At 33.9% G+C, this 21,942-nt stretch overlaps 2 protein-coding genes across 2 annotated transcripts; both read right to left on the bottom strand.

Annotated features, from left to right (window-relative positions):
- Positions 1-13,845: 13,845 nt before the first annotated feature.
- On the bottom strand, positions 13,846-16,904 carry LOC131044722 (disease resistance RPP13-like protein 4). Its single transcript, XM_059218349.1, has one exon. It carries the CDS (start codon positions 16,691-16,693, stop codon positions 15,197-15,199), a length of 1,497 nt encoding a protein of 498 aa, XP_059074332.1. The 5' UTR covers positions 16,694-16,904; the 3' UTR covers positions 13,846-15,196.
- LOC131874207 (putative disease resistance protein RGA3) lies at positions 14,039-15,073 on the bottom strand. Its single transcript, XM_059217471.1, has one exon. It carries the CDS (start codon positions 15,071-15,073, stop codon positions 14,039-14,041), a length of 1,035 nt encoding a protein of 344 aa, XP_059073454.1.
- Positions 16,905-21,942: the final 5,038 nt, after the last annotated feature.

Raw genomic sequence — 21,942 nt, 5'->3', positions numbered from 1 at the left:
TTTTGTTTACTTTTACAATTTTCTTTTGCATGGGTCTCCATTTTTTGTTTATTATATCATATTTTCTTATTAGAACTTTTATTTTATGTTCATGGTAAGACTATAATTTGTTTTACAAATATTAATAGATCTCGAGATAGCATATAAGCGATTGTATGTAGGTAAATAGTATATTATTTTCTTGTTTTTTCTAAAATTTGTTTTGAGTTTTACGTGTTTGAAATCATTGCAAGTTAATGTATTTTCTTGCACATATTCACTGAAAAAGAAACTTAGTTAATTTGAATCTCATAAGTATTGTACATACCATGTCGCTAAGTTTCCCACCAAGGATTCTTTTCTTTTGCAAAGGTTTGAGAATCACAACCATAGTTAACTCAAAACTAGATCAAAACCATGACCAATATTGAAGCTTTACTTTTGCAATCATTTAAAATAATTTCTGCTAATCTCTTTTCATCTTTCTTGGGATTCAACCTCCACATATCACCTTATTGTTGAGCAACATTCATATCAAGATAAGAAATGCACTATAGACAACTTTGTCTTCTTAACACAAGGAATGCTACTCTTTCTACATATCCATATTTGTTTGTAAGTTTATATGTGCAATGAAAAGAATTATTAGCAATGGGTGAATTCACAAAACTGGTTCCCACTTTTGCCAACGAAAGAATTTGGCGAAAGTGGGAATTTCGGATTTGACAATGTTCGAGCGAAACACAAATGTTCGCTCGGACTGCCCCTGGGAGTCCGAGCGAACCAAACGGTTCAGCTGGGTTCGAGCGAACACGGTGGTTCGAGCGAACCCATTAAATATCGATATTTTAATGGGTTCGCTCGAACCCCCCATTCGCTCGAACCCTTGGCAGTTAGGATTTTTTTTTAAATTTTATAAATATCGAAAATGACAGTTAAAAGGTCATTGTTACATTTGACTTTTTCTGTCTGGTGGGGGTTGGATCGAACCAGTCATCAGCATCACGTCATCGAGCCTTGTCTGTAGCAGTTAGCATCTTTCTTATTTCAGTTTTCGACCCTTGTTATATCAGGTGCACAAAATAACCCTTTGTTTGGTTTAATAATGTCTTTTTTTATTAAATTTGTAAATAATTTATTTGTTAATTTAATTTTTTAATTAAATAATTATATATAGTTATTGGTTTTGAACATTTTAGAAAAATGTTTGATAATTTATTGTTTTTCATTATTTTAGAAAAATGTTTGATAATTTAATATTTTGATTGAAATGTGTAAATTTGTTTTTAAAATTACGTAATTGTATAGATGTATATTTTTTTCAACATTTTAAAAAATTGTTATGAAAAACATAGAAAACTACCCTGTAGTAAATCAGATCTTAGAAAAACATTAGCAAAAAAAGAAAAACGTTAAAAAAATTAATTTAAATAAACATTAGAAAATTTAGATACCAAATTTAAACAAATTAGACAAAATAAATTTCCTCTACAATGTGACCTATTTTCACATCCTATTACACGCACAACATGACCCCTTAAGACCACATATGACACTATACGTTCTCTTAGGAGGTCATAGAGGATCACATATAATATAATAGTGTACATGTATGACATTCCCTTTAGGATCACATCTAGTGTCCTAAGGGGTCATACGTGGTTCTAAGGGGTCACACGTGTTATAACACATGCGAGACCCCTTAGAATCGCATATGACCCCTTATAAAATTGTAGGGTGAATGACATACCCCTTAGTCCATCAAATAGTGTCTTAACACATACGTGACCCATTAAAATCGCATATGACCCTTTATAAAATCAATCTTAGTGTGAACGACATATCCCAAAACCCATCACATAGCGTCTTAAGGGGTCGTATGTGGTCCTAAGGGGTCACGCATGCTTTAACACATGCGTGACACCTTAGTAGGTCACATAGGACCCCTTATAACATCCTACTATACATATGACATTCCCCTTAGGATCACATAGTGTCATAAGGGGTCATATGTGGTTCTGAGGGGTCATGCATTTGTTATAACATATGCATGACCCCTTAGAACTGCATATGACCCCTTATAAAATCCTAGTGTGAACGACATACCCCTTAGTCCATCACATAGTGTCTTAAGGGGTCCTATGTTGTCCTAAGGGGTCACGCATGCATTAACACATGTGTGACCCCTTAGTAGGTCACATATGACCCCTTATAACATCCTACTGTACATATGACATTCCCCTTAGGATCATATAGTGTCCTAAGGGGTCATATGTGGTTAGACCCACATATGACCCCTTATAAAATCCTATAACCACATATGACCCCTTATAAAATCCTAGTGTGAACGACATACCCTTTAGTTCATCACATAGCGTCTTAAGGGTCATATGTGGTCCTAGGGGCCATGCATGCATTGACACATACGTGACCCCTTAGTAGGTCACATGTATGACCCCTAATAACATCCTACTATACATATGACATTTCCTATGTGTCCTAAGGGGTTGAATATGTGGTCCTAAGGGCTCACGCATGCATTAACACATGCGTGACCCCTTATAGAATCCTAGTGTGAACGACATACCCCTTAGTCCATCACATACTATCTTAAGGGGTCGTATGTGGTCCTAAGGGGTCAACATGCATTAACACATGCGTGACCCCCTTATAACATCCTACTATACATATGACATTCCCCTTAGGATCATATAGTGTCCTAAGGGGTCATATGTGGTTAGACCCACATATGACCCCTTATAAAATCCTATAACCACATATGATCCCTTATAAAATCCTAGTGTGAACGACATACCCCTTAGCCCATCACATAGCGTCTTAAGGGGTCATATGTGGTCCTAAGGGGCCACGCATGCATTGACACATGCGTGACACCTTAGTAGGTCACATAGGACCCCTTATAACATCCTACTATACATATGACATTCCCCTTAGGATCACATAGTGTCATAAGGGGTCATATGTGGTTCTGAGGGGTCATGCATTTGTTATAACATATGCATGACCCCTTAGAACTGCATATGACCCCTTATAAAATCCTAGTGTGAACAACATACCCCTTAGTCCATCACATAGTGTCTTAAGGGGTCCTATGTTGTCCTAAGGGGTCACGCATGCATTAACACATGTGTGACCCCTTAGTAGGTCACATATGACCCCTTATAACATCCTACTGTACATATGACATTCCCCTTAGGATCATATAGTGTCCTAAGGGGTCATATGTTGTCCTAAGGGGTCACGCATGCATTAACACATGTGTGACCCCTTAGTAGGTCACATATGACCCCTTATAACATCCTACTATACATATGACATTCCCCTTAGGATCATATAGTGTCCTAAGGGGTCATATGTGGTTAGACCCACATATGACCCCTTATAAAATCCTATAACCACATATGACCCCTTATAAAATCCTAGTGTGAACGACATACCCTTTAGTTCATCACATAGCGTCTTAAGGGTCGTATGTGGTCCTAGGGGCCACGCATGCATTGACACATACGTGACCCCTTAGTAGGTCACATGTATGACCCCTAATAACATCCTACTGTACATATGACATTTCCTATGTGTCCTAAGGGGTTGAATATGTGGTCCTAAGGGCTCACACATGCATTAACACATGCGTGACCCCTTATAACATCCTATTGTACATATGACATTCCCCTTAGGATCATATAGTGTCCTAAGGGGTCATATGTGGTTAGACCCACATATGACCCCTTATAAAATCCTATAACCACATATGACCCCTTATAAAATCCTAGTGTGAACGACATACCCCTTAGTTCATCACATAGCGTCTTAAGGGGTCATATGTGGTCCTAGGGGGCCACGCATGCATTGACACATACGTGACCCCTTAGTAGGTCACACATGACCCCTAATAACATCCTACTGTACATATGAAATTTCCTATGTGTCCTAAGGGGTTGAATATGTGGTCCTAAGGGCTCACGCATGCATGACCCTTTATAGAATCCTAGTGTGAACAACATACCCCTTAGTCCATCACATACTATCTTAAGGGGTCGTATGTGGTCCTAAGGGGTCAACATGCATTAACACATGCGTGACCCCTTATAACATCCTACTGTACATATGACATTCCCCTTAGGATCATATAGTACATCCTAAGGGGTCATATGTGGTTAGACCCACATATGACCCCTTATAACATCCTACTATACATATGACATTCCCCTTAGGATCATATAGTGTCCTAAGGGGTCATATGTGGTTAGACCCACATATGACCCCTTATAACATCCTACTATACATATGACATTCCCCTTAGGATCATATAGTGTCCTAACATACATATGACGTGTTAGATCTCTCTATTCTTGAATTTTTTATGTATGTCAAAGATTTAAATATGTACATGTACATTAGATCTCTCTATCTCTCTGAAATATATGTTATCTCTAGATCTGAAATATATGAACTCTCTCTCTCTCTCACTGAAATATTTGAAATTTTTACATGTATTTTTTGAAAATGAAAATGATCTCTCTCTCTCTGTCATGAAGATTTATATGTATATAATCTCTCTCTCTCTCTCTCTCATGAAAATGATCTCTCTCTCTCTCTCTCTCATGAAAATGATCTCTCTCTCTCTGCTTACGTATTTATTTTAACTTTATGACATGTACCTAGATAGATGGCATCCCAGGATATACCTTCGCAGGCTCCTGATTAGGATCCACCTTTGCAGGCTCCTGATCAGGATCCACCTTCACAGGCTCCTGATCAGGATCCACCTGCGCAGGCTCCACATCAGGAGCCACCACAGCAGGATCCTCCACAGCAGGATCCCCCCTTGCCCGATATTGCCACTATTTTTCATTACAGTGATCGAGAGCTGCATAGGACGAGGGCCATACTAGATGACCCTCGTACTGATGGCGTGTACAAGAGTACGTGCACGTCCATTTTTGACAGTTTGCAGACATTGAGGGACCGCTTAGTATCTCATACCTCATTCTCACCTAAGGTTATAGAGGATATATATAGACAGTTGAGGAGTGAGGTGAGGGGTCCTCATTCTTTTGCTGATGTGGTGGGGGTGGTCTCGAAGGAGACCATCAAGGAGAGATGCTTCCCACAATATCAGGAGAAGAGTAAGGTGAGGGGATATCAGGTTACCAGATGTATTGACCCACAGGTTGCGTCACTGATTTACCCACGATTCTTAGCAGCCCATGGTCGTTATCCTAATAACGACCAGATTCCATTATACTTTGCACAACAGGTATTTGCTGAGGTTCATTGTCAGATGAAACCAAACTACCTTGATATTCCGGGATATTATGGACAGGGGAGGGGCAGGATTGCTGATAGAGATGCATACCGTAGGCGTGATAGAGCTCCGCCTAGACACAGGGACCTTGTTGGCCAGAGATTTCCTACAGTAGTCCCAGCCATGGCACCCATAGCAGATCACATTGTGATTGCTTCTCAGAGAGAAGCAATTGATAGGATTGGACATATTGCATCAGCAGCAGCCACCATATCTTCTGACAGGGTGGGCAGATATATGATGACTCGACCACGTTCGCGATCATCCATAGATCATGCATCTTCTAGTCATGGGGGGGCTTCAGATTCAGATGATCGGTATATTTCTGCTGGCATCCCCTCCCCAGATGAGGTAGCAGCTATAGTCAGAGGTAGTAGACATGTACAGATGTCGCAGTATTTAGTCGAGGACCTACTACATGCTTATAGTTTTATTTCATCTCGACTTGGGATACCATTGGGTGATGTTAGAGAGGAGATTCTCAGAGATGTTCAGGCTACAGCGGCATCGACGCATACCCCGAGGCAGTCACAACATTCTCATCACTCTACGCATGCTCCAGGCACTGACCCACCTACAGATCACTCTGTTGCTGCAGAGGAGGAGCTACGAGCTGATGAGCTCCATATCACAGATGAGGGCCGGTTGGATTCATGTGAGGAGATACGAGCTGATCAGGTACATATCACAGATGAGGGTTTGGACTCATTTGAGGATCAGCTGAGAGATTTGAGCCATACTGGATTTATGGACATGCTACTACAGTCAGACACTTCATCCACGATGCCCACTCATCTAGTTAGCCCCTTGCACTCCTCAGTGATACGTACAGCTAGAGAGAGATATGCTGCACGAGTGATGTTGTTGATATGATTACGGGACAGGATCAGTCTACTATACAGCCTACTCCAGGTGATACACAGGTATGTACATGTACATGTGCGTTTAAAATTTTAGAAGATATGTATACTTACATTGCAAATTTGTACCTAATAAATCTATATATATATAGATCTCATGTTTAATTTAAATAATCTAGAACTTTCTAAGTTTTAATTTGTAGATCATTTAAATTGATTGTGGACTAATCCTTAAATTGACAGTTAGCTCATGTCACTCCTTCCTTGAGCTCTGAGCATGTACGTAGGAGAGATTCTTTAGATGCTGACATTAGTGTACAGGTTAGTTATGGTTTTTGGTATATATATATTTGATGTACATGCACGTCTAGAGAGATCTATATATATTATATTTAATATTTAAATAAATTCTACTTTTGCAGGACTCCCCCTCAGATGGTCGCTCAGTTCGTAGCCGACATGATGATCCCCAGTGTTGATTTGCTCCAGACTTTATAGCTCATTTACATTTATCTTTTTATATACTTTCATATTATATATATATTCATGCACGTACATGGAGTTTAGACTCTAGATTATACTTTATACCTGGTTTATGTTTGACTCTGGATTATACTTTATACTTTATACATGGAGTTTAGACTCTAGATTATACTTTATACCTGGTTTGTGTTTGACTAGAGCTAGATTATACTTTATACATGAAGTTTAGACTATAGATTATACATGTTATAAGTTTTATACATGTTTGATTATATTATATTTATACACATGTTTGATTATATTCTAGATTTATGTACATGATGTTTGATTAAATTAGATTTAAATACATGATTGATTAGATTGTATATTTCATGCATGTGTACAACGACTTGTTTAGACTCTAGATTATACTTTATACCTGGTTTGTGTTTGATCAAGATCTATTATACATGTTTGATTATATTAGATTTATACACATGTTTGATTAAAGATTAGATTTAAATTCATGTTCAAGATTAGATTGTATATTTCATGCATGTACAACGACTTGTTTAGACTCTAGATTATACTTTATACCTGGTTTGTGTTTGATTGATCTATTATACATGTTTGATTATATTAGATTTATACACATGTTTGATTAAAGATTAGATTTAAATTCATGTTTGATTAGATTGTATATTTCATGCATGTACAACGACTTGTTTAGACTCTAGATTATTCTGTATACCTGGTTTGTGTTTGATCATCTATTATACATGTTTGATTATATTAGATTTATACATGTTTGATTAGATTAGATTTAAATACATGTTTGATTTTCAAACAAACTTGATTTAAATGTATTCAATTATACATGTTTGATTTTCAAACAAAAGAGTATGTATGAAATGAACAAACTAAACTAAGATAGGTCATGTATTGAATAGTTCACATCCAGTACATGTATATTACATAGGTATGTATATTTGTAGGTATGTATATTGTAGTTAAATAGTTCACAACATGTACATGTCCTAATTCCATATTAAATATATCAATTTTACAAATGTACATATTACATTCTAATTTAAATATGCATTTTTTAATTAAATACAAATACAATTACATACAATTAAACACGTGCACATTTAAATACATCCTAATTTGATATAATGTATAAATAAACTTAAAAAAATATTTATCCTAAATAGTTTCAAAACAAGTTACTTGAGATCTAGAATTTATCTTGAACTTTTACATTAAAATTCAATTCAAGTGGATTACTAAATTATGTATATATAGTTCATACCACATCAAGTGGTTCACAACGCTCTTCAATAACACTTAATATTTTGTCATGATCTTCACTATCTAGTCTCCACTTTTGAGTCCGCCCTCGACGTGGAACTGTTTGAAGAATTAGGCCAACAGCAATGACCAAGTGACTATACTGATATACCTTGTTATCAATTTGGTATTCAGTGAAATGAATCCCATGTTGAACAATTTTAACTTGTTTGAAATATGTCCCTTGCACTACAACTGATCCTGCATGTACATGTATATAAGAAACATGAGAAATTAAAAAAATTCACACAAGCGATTTGTATGTATGTACATATTCAAATCAGAACTCAAACCTGTGGGAAATGACATTCCATCACTCATCTCAGATTTTGATAACTTCTTTCTCTCTTCTGTGCAACGCAATAAATAATAACTAACACCTTCTATATTTCCATCTTCTGCTATGACTGCAAAAATATCTCCTGCAATTTGACACAAGTTAAATAAATTCTAAGTTATATGTCATTTTTAAGGAAATGTTTACATGTGTACGTCATGTACATACATACCTTTTTTAATCAATCCTGAAATATGATCGTAATCACCAGAAATCAAAGGAATGTCTTCAAAGTTTTCATCCTCATTTGAATCCTCGTATGTGTCAGAAACATCTAGTGGCACCATTTTCCATTCACTAACATATCCAAGCTCTTGGTTCTTGCAATCAACATAGTTTTCGAAAATGCATTCAGAACAAAAACATGAATAATCTCTAGTGTATAATGTCCATGGGCGATTATCTGTACTCATGACACAATGCAAAGATCTTGTCCTCTCCACACTCTTGCATCCATGCATTGATTTTCTATCCACATCTGTAAAATGTACATGTGTACAAGAATACATACATGTAGATCAAGTTGTTAAATTAAAAAAAAATAGAATAAAATACTAAAAGAGAACACGTACCGGTTATCTCCCAAAACACTCTATATGGAATGGGCTTATATGTTCTTGATGATGATTCCCCAGGATAATTAGGTTGTTCAAAGTGTTTCTTACACCATTCAACAACATCATGTGCATTTTCTATACGTTCTCCTGTGTACTTTATTTGATGCTTTCTTATAGCACGTTTGATACAAGCTCCTGCACCATCATGTTCACCCTTTCCATGACCACTCTCAAAAAAACTCCAAACATGTGGTATTTTGTCATTTCGATGATATCTACATAGTGCATAAAATGGCCTCGAAGATTTGAATTGTGCCGCACATCCATCAGACCAAACAAAATGTTTAACTATTGTTATGCCTCTATCTTTCAAATATTCAAAAAACTTCTTAAAGCAATGTTGTACAAAAAGTGTGTCATGCTCCTTATCATCACTGATATAGAAGTGGTACTCTTTCTTAATGACACGATTTTCAAATGTACTATCAACACCATCTAAATTCATCTGTGCATGTCGATAACACACATGCACGAAAATAGTGATTTGCTTTGAAAAATAATACTCTGATTGAATCTCTTTTTGATGCACAAAAGAGTAATTCTCTGCGAAGTCAACTACAGATAAAATAGTTCCAAGTGGGAAAGTGTCTCTTAATCTTTTAAATTGTTCTGCTTGCCACTTGGCAAAAAAACCATGGCATATGTATGGTTTTATCAACTTACGAAAATTTTCCATAAATGTTCCAATAGGTATTTCTTCTTCTACATAATCTAGTCTTGTAGATTCCTTTCCAAATTTTGTTTCAATTTTTTTGTACTTATAACTCTTGCAATTTACCATCTTCCTCATGTCAGTATCTTCATCTCTCAAAGGCAATTTAGCCAAGTCCCCGCATGTTCCACAAATTCCTCTTATGCAATTTATTTGACCGGTTGCATTATCATCTGATTTATCACATAAGATGGATGCTATGAATTGACTTGTTCGTTTAGGAGGAGCATTTTCATAACCATCATTATCTTCTCTAATCTTTCGAAACACCTGATAGTACAAGTCAAATTCGATGTGATAACGACAACAACAAGTTTCGAAAACTTTGTTTAACTTCACATAATATGGCCTTAACCGTTCAAACATGGTTTGTCCAATCTTTATATGAGGGTTTGTTTTAGTAAACAATACATACAATTCATGTTTTGTTGTGTCTAGCCAATGTTTTACATGGAGATCATAACGATCAGGACCAATCCTTTGCTTGATAACATCTCTACTATTTGATGAAGGGCGAGTATTATCATTCCAAAAACTTGTCACAAAGTTCCTAACAACATCTTCAATTCTATCAGAACGAGGAGCTCTACACATAATTGCCCAATTCCCTTCTGAGGTAGTATCATCCAAAATCTTTCTCCTTTTAACATATTTAGATATTGTCCTTCTACTAAAACCAAACTCAGATGACAGTGAAGAGATTTGTCTTTTTTGAGGCAATCTTTCATTTACTAAAGATGTCAACATCACTCTTCTTGAAATGGTCTTATCTAGTTTTCGAGATTTTTTACCAATGTTCACCAAACCTTTCTTAACATTATCAACAATAGATTTTTGTAGCTGAGAATATTTCCTCTTTTGATTTGTTGTATCTATACCCAACAATTTCATTGGATCTATTAAGTCTTTATGAGTAAGTACAATTGATAACAATTGAGCTTTTTCTAGTGTAGTATCAAGATTGTTGAAATGCGACATTATTTCTTTTGCACTTTTATTCATTGACCTCCTTTTAGTATGTCTAGGTTCTTCACTGAGACGTTTCAACTCATCCACATCCATTTCAAGTAAATGATCTAAATTTTTATAAGAAATATTTCTCTTCACCTGTTTAGCTAGATCCACAATATGCTCATCCATATCAGTGGTAGGAGGTAAGGAGCCTGACCCCTCTCCTTCAAAGGTCTCCATTGGTTCAACTTGGACAATCTCCTCCCTATGTTCATCAACTATATTGTGTTCTTCAACAGGTTCATTTGCCCGTTCTACACATAATTTAAGCGTTTGTGTAAGGTTCTTGAATTAATCAGAGATTATTCAATTAGGATTAAGAATAGGGGTGAATTTGGCTTAAAGCTTTACATGTTAAAATTAAAGCCCATTCAATTTGGTTTATTAAATTTAAATACTTTTTTAAGACCTTATTGTTATAACTCTAATTAAATTACTTGTTTAGGTTTAAAGTTCAATTTGTTCTCAGGTTAGGATTAAAGTTCAATCTCTAATTTTGAGCACTTATTTAACACATAAAATAAAATTTTGATAAATTAGAAATTCCAATTTTGAAAATTAAAAGTACAAATATTTTGATGCATGCATACGATAACTTAGGTGACCTCATATTAATTTGTTATGGACCATAATGTAAGTGGACTATAATTTGTCACATGTGAGTATATTTAAGACCTATTATTGCATAATAGACCTCCTAATCTGAAATGTTTTTGCATGTACGTGAAGTTGAATATAAATAGTTCACCTAAATTATTCAACATGTTTAATAGGAGAAAAATGCAATTACACAACAAGCAAGTTGATGGAAATTGAAATTTGCAAATACACATGTATTATCTCAAATTAATTATGTTTTCCAATTAAAACAAAATTATTTTTAATCCTATTAAAAATATTAGATAAAAAATATTGAATTCTAATTAATTGATACGTAATACATATTAAATTAAATAGAAATAAAATTAAAAATACATACTTGCATCATGATATCTTTGTCTTCTTTGTTCTCGATATCTTTCTTCCGTTTCGGGAGAATAATTCCTTGCAGTCTTATTTTGCCTTCTCTTCTTGTTCCCCATGCTTTTACAAAAAACCTTCAAATTATTCGCTTTCAAAATAATTTTCAAATATCTTCTCTCATCCAAAAGTGCAAATTATTTTAATCATTTGAGTGATAAAAAGCGAAAAAAAATTATAGATATTTATACGATTCCACAAATGAAAAAAAAAATGAAAAATGCGTCGGCCCGTGTTCGAACGAAAGCCGACAGTTAAAAATTGTTGGGTTCGCTCAAACATGGCAGTTACCAAAAAATGCGTGCCGAAATTTAGCTCGTGGGTTCGAGCGAATGGGGGTTCGCTCGAACCCACTTTGGTTCGAGCGAACCCAATCCGATCGAACATGTGTTCGATCGAAACCCCAAAATTGGAAGTTTCTCCCAAAAAATTTCAGAGTTCTGAAGAATTAATGACTTCGGAGCTCTGGTTCAGTACACGAATGAAATAATCTTCATAACCCAAAAATATTAGATGGTAGTACTCGAAACAAGCTTTCCAACGGATATAATTTTGTTATATTTTGAATTTATTATGTTCTTGATTTTTTAATTTTATTAAAAGTTGGTTTTTAACCGAACATGAACTTCTCTGTTCAACGCATTGGGAAAAATAAGAAACTAATTCAAAAAAAATTTGAAAAATATCTATGCCCTTGGTATTGATGTCTTCTTTCTAACAAAAAAAAAAAAATTGAATTTCGATTTATATAGAACAAGTTATGTGTTCAAACGTAAACCTATGTTTGAATTATGACTAGTCGGAATTCAAAACTTTATAAAATGAAAAATATTGAACATATCACTATAAAACCAAATGCATGCCCTGGATATTGATGTTACAAACCAAAATTCGAAAGAATTGAGTTTTTATCATTTATAGAAAAAAAGTTATGCGTTACGGAAGGCACATCACTCTTAAAAAATGTAGTTTGTTGTAAAAAACTACTTTTCGAGGGAGATGGAAATTTTTTTAAAAAATCTTTCAAAAAAATTTGAAAAAAATGTATATAGAATCTACAAACAAAATGCTAGAAATCACTAATTTACATCATCTTCAAATTTTTAATAGTTTAAAAGTTATAGTTCTCGGAAGTTGAAGATTATTTTAAAAATGTACATCTCAGTGTCAAAAGTGGCAAAAAAGTGGGAACCATTATTGTGAGTTCACCCCAATAGATAAAGTGATGGATTGTTTCTTCATGGGAATCTATTTTTTTCCAAAAAATGAGAAAATTCAAGAAAATTTAAAAATTTATTAAAATAACATATATATCTAATTATATGATACAATGATTATAAATATGTATTGCTATTGAAGTATATATATAATATTTAAAATTAACTTTTTATTTTCTATCAGCATTAAGGATAACCTCTTTTAGATGCAAGTGCTAGTTTTAATTATTGATGGGCCCACAAACACTTTTCTTAAGGATAATTGTCACTCTTGTTTAATATTTTTGTATTCAATTTTATGATAGAAACCTTAAAAATTCTTAGATAGCTCACACGAGTTTTTTTAAAAATTTGTGAAAATTAATGTATTTGAGCAAGCAAATGAACTTCTAATAAAAAATTCATATAAAATATTGATTATAAAATATAAAAAAATTAATAAAAAATTCTTATAAATTATTGATTATAAAAAAAAAAAAATTTAATAATATTTGACATTATCTATGATATAAAAAAAGATAATAAAAAAAATACATAAACAAAATTATTTTTTAAAATCTTTTTAATATGTTTTTTTGTATTTTTAATTTTTTCACTATGATTTTATTTGTAATTTTTAATGTAAAAGTTAAAATGTAAATTGTATCAATTTTAATATAGTTTATTTTATTTTTAATCTTTTACATGAATTATATAATTTCAATTTTTCAAATCTAATTTATTTAAGAAATTAACTATATTTACGTTCAATTTTATAATTAAAAATTATTTGTTAATATTGAATTTATCTTTCAATTAATCTTATTATTGTTTGTAATATCAATATTCTATATTTCTATACTTTTCAAAATTTAAATTTAGATTAAGAACTGCATTGCTAGCATGTTTTTAGCTAAAGGCAGGGACTCATGCTGTCTCACAGCTCTTGTTTTTTTTTATAAATCATATATATGATAATAAAATGATTATTTACATTATAAAAAAATTATAAAAATACACCCATTCTACATTTCATTGTTCTCTACAACCTCCCTTTTCTCAACATTTGATTTTCACATTGGATTCTTGGCTTTCATTTTTTTCCATAATTCCCCACCCTCCTCAAACATATGTGTTACTCCTGTATACTTAAAGTCACACTCTTTCAGACTTTCCAGAAGCTCAAATTTACTTGGAACTTCGTGAGCTTGCAACAGCGTTCTACTCGTAGGATCTCAAGATGTGGCATTGCTCCATCCTCTAATTCTGGTAACTCCTCTAACTCTGAAAAACAATCAATTATAAAATAACGCAGCTGAGGAAATCTCCCGGACTTCCCGAACCCTTTTGGCAATGCCTTGCAATTTCTATTTCCATCTAAATGGATCTTTATTAAGTTGGGCATCATTTCTAGTGCTGGATATTCAGCACAATGGCAATCAAATAATTCCAAATGCATCAGATTTGAGAAGCCGCATATCCAATCTGGCACTTCAAGACGACGAAGAGAAAGGAATTCAAGATCCTTCATAGCTAACATTTTCTCTGATAGAGGAGGTGAAAGATTATCATCAACATAATTGACTATTGTCAGAAGACGCATCTTCACTAATGTGGCAAGGATCCCGTTCTCTATACTTTTCAATTCAACCTCGTGATCAAGATTTATCCACACTTCACGGAGGTTGACCAAATTGACAAAATGCTCCAACTTGAAGGATTCATTCTCTTCCACGGATAGTGTGTTGTCCTCAACTAGTTTCAGTACCTGTAAAGACACAAGCTTCGATATACCCTTCGGCATGGATTTCTTACTGCATCGGCATATATCCAGATGTTCCAGGCAATTAAGCTCACCAATCCACTGAGGGAACTGTTGTAGACTCCTGCAATTAGAAATGTCAAGGAAGCGAAGACTCTTATTGCTTTTCAGACATTCTGGTACCTCGGTAATATTTGTCTTGCTTAAATTCAAAACTCTAAGGAGCTTCAAATTTCCGACACAAGCGGGCAATGAGGAGATTCCAGTTCTACTCAAGTCAAGTACATGCAGTACTCTCGCACCATCAAGCAAGATTGCTGGAATATTTTCAATGCCACTATTTGCTGAGAATGATAGGGTGCGAAGACATGATGTAGAATATGCCCTGTTTCTTGCCATTAAATCTACATCATTATCACCTATGCTTCTCTTGCCCATTAAAATTCTTCGATACCTCCTGCCCGTTTGCACAGTGACATCTTTCTTGAAGGCTTCCTCCACACTGAATGCACATTGACTTTCTTTTGCTATGCTAATGGCCAAATCAAGCAATAAATCATGCTATTTGAACCATCTGTAATACTGATCATACCTGTGTTTCTGATACTCGTATACTCTCTCGACCAAGCATAGACTGTGAAGATGACATACATAACTCCATCCAATATCTAGCTGGTCGTCTCCTTGAGGAACATATCCCTCTGCTACCCACAGGTTTATGAGATATTGGTAGTCTATCTCCTCATCTTCAGGAAAGAAAGAAAGATACACAAAACAGGGCTTAAGATGAGGAGGGAGAGAATCATAACTCAGCTTAAGGATCTGCATAATTGGATCCTGGGTATAAGATGCCGCTTTTAGCTGCTCCAGTTTGGATTCCCAGTCCCTTGACAACGTCTTGTCCGCCAGAGAAGCTGCCACTGTTTTAACAGCGAGGGGTAATCTCCCACATTCTCCTTCGACTTGACGAGCAACCCCTTGAAGATGACGTGGCGGTTGATTTCCGTGGAAGGCAAAAGCACAAAACAAGTTCCAGCTCTCTTCTTCTGACAAAGGCTGCAACTCATAAACACAAGCATTCATGTTGCTGCACACAAATTTGCTCCGTGTGGTGACCACAATTTTGCACTGGGTATTATGCCCAGCTGGAAGGCCAAGTGCAGCTATCAAGTTATCTTCTCCAGTTGCCCTCCACACATCATCCAGCACAATGAGAGAGCTTCTGCTCGTTAAACAGTCGTGAATACACTCTGCTGCTTGCAACTCACTTACCTGTCCATAAATGACCATGTCAGCTTTGGACTTTATTTCCAAGTCCTCCCCAGCTTGTAACTTTATTTGTGAGGCCATGTCAGCTTGCAACTTTCTAAGAGAGTAAGTCTGAGAAATAGAGAGCCAGATGGACTTCTCAAACTTATCCTTTATTCTCTGGAAAATATTTTGCATTAAAAATGTTTTCCCCTGGCCGCCCATACCAACGACGGCAATGACAGGAGTAGAAGGATCTTCCAGTAAGCGGAGGACATCTTCAACCTTGGGCTCAATAGCCACTGGTCTTGAATCAATCTCCATCTGACTTGTTCCCCTCCACTTTACATTCCCAGATGTACTCGTTGAGGGTTGGTCTGAATGGGTCACATCCCCAACAAGCTTCAGCTCCGCTCCCTCTTCCATAACGGACCTCATTCTATCTTTCACCTCCTTTATCCGACGTGCCATTTTACAGCGAAACACTAATTGAGAACAGCTGAAAGCACAAACACAAGAGGACTGGGGGATTTCATTCTCAGTACCTTGAGATTTAAGAGCACATTCATCCAGTATGTCCTCTGCATCCAAAGCAATCTCTGCAACATCCAGCAGCCATCTTTTCACGGATGCATTGTGTGCACTCTGAACATCTGCATATGTGAGGTAGCCTTTTATTGTTGTGAGCTTCTTGGACAGCCATTCAAAGTCCTTTTTGAAGTTAAGGACAAGTGAAACCTCCTTGTTTATCTCTTCAACCATCATCTCAACAATTTTTCCAACAACAGCATCAACCAAAGCAGATTCCATAGTTGATTCTCTAAATAAAGACTGACAAACTGAAGCACTCCCAAATACTAATATGGACTACAAATAAAACTTGAAGCACTCTTAAAATTTGATGTCTCCTAACAACTGAGAAACTAAAGCAACTCTCAAATACTAGTGTGTGGACTACACAGATAAAACCTTGAAGCACTCTCAAACACTATTATGAACTCTGACAATTTGAGGTCTCCAATGCTAGACTGCAATGAATGGGAGTAGAGAAGGTAAAGAGAGCAAATTTATAAGAGAGCAGAGATAGGAAGGATTCCCAGACTTCCAAGGGCCCAAGTTATTCCAATCACTTTTACTTTAATTGTTCTATTCTTTTCTTTCACGGTGACTATTAATCCTGGACTTAGAATTATGCCCGAGCATTAACTTTAGGTAGGGACAAAGTTATTCAAAACACACTTACTTCAATTATTTTCCTCTTCTTTTTGACAGTGCGTATCATAATTCTGGACTTAAAATTATTTCCTAACTTCAACTTTAGCTTTGCAGAACAAGGCAGGCCCATCTTATTCGAGTTATCACGGTTTTTTTCCCCCTTTTATCAAGAGAGAGAGGACTGAAATGACAGATAGGGAATATATGAAACTGAAGCAATGGGTAGCACAATTTTTAAGTTATTCTTAATACTTTTCTTCTCATACAAACTTAAGCTTTTTAAAAAATTTATTCTTATACTTTTATTTCTCCATCAATTTCACGAGTACATATTGTCATTCTTACTCTTATGCTTTCCTTTATTTATTTTTAGATGAACAAGTGTCAACTTTTCTTTTATTTAATACTTTTATTTTAAATATTCTTATGTTTCTCTTTTATATATTTCATATTTCTAATGATATATGATAATATTTATATATTTCTTTTTTCATTTTGATTTCATGTTGATGATATTATTTTTAACATAAGATATAGTGTATAAAATGTATATTTAGTAAAAAATATAAATCTAATTTAATTTTATATGTACATATTTTTAAAGATTAGTTCAAATTTTTAAGTTATCCATTCTTTAACAAATAGTTTTGCAAAAGATAAAAATAATTTGAGATTTTTGAAATTTAAAATTAAATTTGGATTTTGCTAGAGATTTGATTTTGTCATGTGAAGTCACCAGTGAGCAACAAATGTGGTGAAGCTGGATGGCCAAGACTAATTAATAAATTTTAAGTTTATATTTATTACTGTTCAATATGGTTAATATATATGCAAATGCATGAAATAACATGCCACTATTTTGGGCTATAGTTTCATATGCCCATATTCTAACTTATATAGCTTTGAAATGTAATCAGCTACATTTTTTAGTTAACTACAGTCAAGTCCATGGTTTTGTCCAGACAACATCTAGTCTGTTTGGACATTTTTTTGGGTTTTCAATTCTCTTAGATACTTAAGACATGATCTCTTATTCATGGTTTTCACTTGTTAGGGTTTATCTGCTACATAACATTTTGGAGTTTTATATTGCAAGCCTTTGATATTCCTTAAAATACTTTGTGAAAAAAAGACTTCCCAAAGATTGTGCATAGATTTTTCAAATGTTACACTCCCTCCCTACTTGGTCATATTATTTATTTATGTGCCTCACTTTATTTATTTCTTTTCAAAAGCATCGACTCAGAATAACTCCAAGGTAGTAACTATAACTAATTCCATGTTTACAAATGCTAACCCACTAAATGCTCTACTATATATGGATAAAAGTTGGCTAAGCATGGAGATAAAAGTATTTTCAGGTTATCCTCAATTCCTCTTTATGTTCTTTCTAGAATATGTTACTAGAGAACTAAGGTTATAAGGTTGCAACTGCTTAAAATGCTTACCAAGTGACAGTGTAATGAAACTTGTTTTGGTCAATGTAGATTTAAATTTGTCAATAATCAATTTGTGAATTCCATTTGGATCCAAAATGTTCTTAGTTGTGAGAGTTTCAAGCAATAATTGTAGCATATATTTTAATTGAACTTTTCAAATGCATTTTAATGGCAATGACAACATCTCCATATTTTTCTTTTGAATATTCTATATAACATGTAAAGGCCACACACTATCTCTAAATTAGTGTTTATGGTCTATTGAAATGGATTGTATTTGTTTCACTCTGGCATTGTTCTTGTATTTGATGGCTATGACTTCCTAAATTATTCTCACCCATTCTAAATAATAAAATATGCATATTCTATGCAATGCCCTTTTCTTGAAATAGTTGCAAGATGTATATGAGATGGGAAGAATCTACAATCAAATTTGAAACCCTAGAACACCACATCTGCCCTTAAAGCTATTTTCCCTCTTGAACTTTATTTGTTATAGATTTATAAATGGTAGTTGGGGTTAGTAATAGACACACTTATACTTTAAAAAATAGAAACATTTAAAATAATTTTAAAGAAGTCTTAAATAGAGAAATTAATCCCATTTTTTAGGTTTTACAGGTGACGCAAATATCCTAAAATTGACCTAACAAATATATATTCATTACTTAGGAGATACATGGGTGCCATTATAACTATCGTGCAATAACACTCAAGCCATTAAACATAAAAAAAAATTCACCTTCCCCTAGAACATGGGATTATTCTTTTTATGATATTTTAAATAGCATGTGAAGATATGAAATGACAAATCTTGAATTTTGATATGAAAATTTATATATCACTCAACCTTATTTGGAATTTCTATTATAACTACCTTTTGGGAAGCTCTTGAAGTTTTGTTTTTGATAGCACTAATGCCATTTAGTTTTAACAGTTTTGGGATAGATTTAATCTGCAATAGCTTCTATTTTTCTTATTCAACTATGAAAATTTGAGAAATTTGTTCTATCTTTTATCATTCTTGCAGTTTTTCTCAAAATTTTCATCAAGAGTTGCATTTCAAAAACCTTCAAAATTCTCTTTGGAATTGGAAGGGTGCTCGTTTGGCTTTATTTTGGCATATTGGAAGGCACATATCTCTTCTCTAAGAGAATTAGAATTCCCTTCAAATACTAAAAGTCTATAAAGTCTATACTCCAATTCAACATGTATTGAGCTGAATATTGCTCAAACTTACTATTATCATGAATCTTCATTCTCTCAAATTTCTCTTTTTAATGGTGTAGAGATGACTTGATCATGTTACTTAAGTTAGGAGATAATCCCTGAATATTAATTTCTAGACATTTTCTTCCAAAACATTGGTGAACAATCTGAGGTATTCTTATCCTAGGGTTGTCAGATGGATTTCCTTGTTGTTGTTCCTAGATTCTCCATTAAATGTTGTCTCATGATTGTGTTTCGATGATTGTCATGTATTTTCTCTACCATCTCCTTTGTTATTTGTCATACAAAAGGTCACCTCCATTCTTGTGTGTTGTATAAGACTCCCAAAATATATCTTTTGGCATCTTCACCTTCATGGTTTGATCATTACCTTACATTATGACAATCTCCTATTGTTTGGCTAGTCACTGCTCCTAACAAGCCACTATGCACTTGGAATGAATTCCTTGGTAATTATGTTTGTCCATTGCCTTTAAAGTGTTTTGTATACTGTCATCCAAGGTTTGTGATCTATCAAGAGTCACTCTACACTCTTATGACCTCTATTCATTAGCTTGCAAAGCTTGCAACTAAGCTTCTCAACATCTTCCAATTAGTCTCATCCTTATTTGAACATTCTTCATAACTTCCCTATGGACTGCTATGACTATACTTTCTCTCTTAAAATATGTCACAATACTCACCTCATGCTTACATGGTCAAGGTCTGACTTATTTCTCATGAATCAATCTTCTCTATAGTTAGTTCTATTTGGCATTTGAACTTAGTGCCATGACTGCTATGGTAAAGAAAGTTGTCTTCTAAATCTCTAGGTTGATCTTTATCAACTTGTGTCTTTTTTCCCTAGCTCTTCAACATTACACTAACCCCTCTTATCTTTGTCCTAAGAAAGGCTGTGACCTCTACATTATTTTGTATACCAACATCTTCACTATTTTTACTATGCACTATCCAAATTGTCATGTGATCATGAATTTATACTTATAATCTCTCTTTTTAAGCTACTCTCATTATAATGTCTTAACATTGGCTACCTTATTTTGCTAATTTTCCTTCTTGCATATCTTTGGAAATAGTGTCTTTGTGGGGAGTGTAGTTGTAGGTAGACGTATATGCAAAATTTCAAGGGTGGCAGTTGGGTTTGCAATTATAACCTATGTTTTGTTAGCCTGTGCTATCTTGGTTGTTCTTCCAATGGACAAAGAGATACGTAGTTTTATAACGAACTAAATTTGATAGAATCTCTACAAGAATGCCAAATGTAAGCACACAGAAGGTGAGCCTAGAGCATTGACAAAATTTGATTTCAAAAGTAGGTATTTTCCTCCAGTTGAGAACATCCTGTTTTTTCTCCAACTAAGAACATTCAAACAGTGAACTCAAACATTTAAATTGTTACTGGGAAGCATGCACTTGCATTCTTTAGTTATGGATGGATTCCCTATTCCAAATATAGATAAATGTAAAGAAAATTAATATGGCTGTATGACAGTGATACAGAGAAGTGATGTTTTAGAGTTTCATTTGTTGGTTAAAAATTAATAAATATATGTTAAATTTTTTTTGTATTAGAACATATTTTGTCTAGGCTGTCATTTTGTATATTTGTATAACAAAGTAAGGCAGATTTATGGTCATGTTTTTGTTCTATTTGAAAGTTTTGGTATATTTAAAAGATTTTGTAACATTGTGTAAGTGTTCATATATTTTCACTAAAGTTATTTATCTTTTTATGTCAATTTTATGTTAATAATAGTATATCTAATCGCTTTCTATTTTATTTTCCAGAAAATTAATCTAAATTTAAACCATAGTTGATGTTGAGTGTTTTGACAGGCTGCGCCATTGTTAAGAAATGTTTGCAAGCTCATACAAGTAGTTGTAGAAGTCAAGTAATGAATGTAATATACAAAATTTTAGAAAAAATGTTTCAAATATTTAATGGGTTACTAAATGTAATATTAATATCTAAAACTAGATAAATTGTTGTATTTTTTAATTAATTGCTAAAATTGATGTAAATATAAATTGTAAATTGAATCAATTTACTAGATAATGCAATATTTAATATCTAAAAATGGAGAATTTATTGCATTTTGAATTGATTGGTGAAATTGATGACATCAATAAATGTAATTTGTATTGAGACAATGTTTATCGAGTAAATTGAAATGT

This window comes from Cryptomeria japonica, chromosome 3 (assembly GCF_030272615.1).
Source record: "Cryptomeria japonica chromosome 3, Sugi_1.0, whole genome shotgun sequence".
In the NCBI taxonomy this organism is placed as follows: Eukaryota; Viridiplantae; Streptophyta; class Pinopsida; order Cupressales; family Cupressaceae; genus Cryptomeria; species Cryptomeria japonica.
Note: the sequence above shows the minus strand (reverse complement) of the source record. Positions and strands in the feature narration are given on the sequence as shown.

Bases quoted from the DNA above. Each gene is read 5' to 3' on its own strand.
- LOC131874207 (XM_059217471.1), bottom strand. From the start codon at position 15,073: ATGGGCAAGAGAAGCATAGGTGATAATGATGTAGATTTAATGGCAAGA.
- LOC131044722 (XM_059218349.1), bottom strand. From the start codon at position 16,693: ATGGAATCTGCTTTGGTTGATGCTGTTGTTGGAAAAATTGTTGAGATG.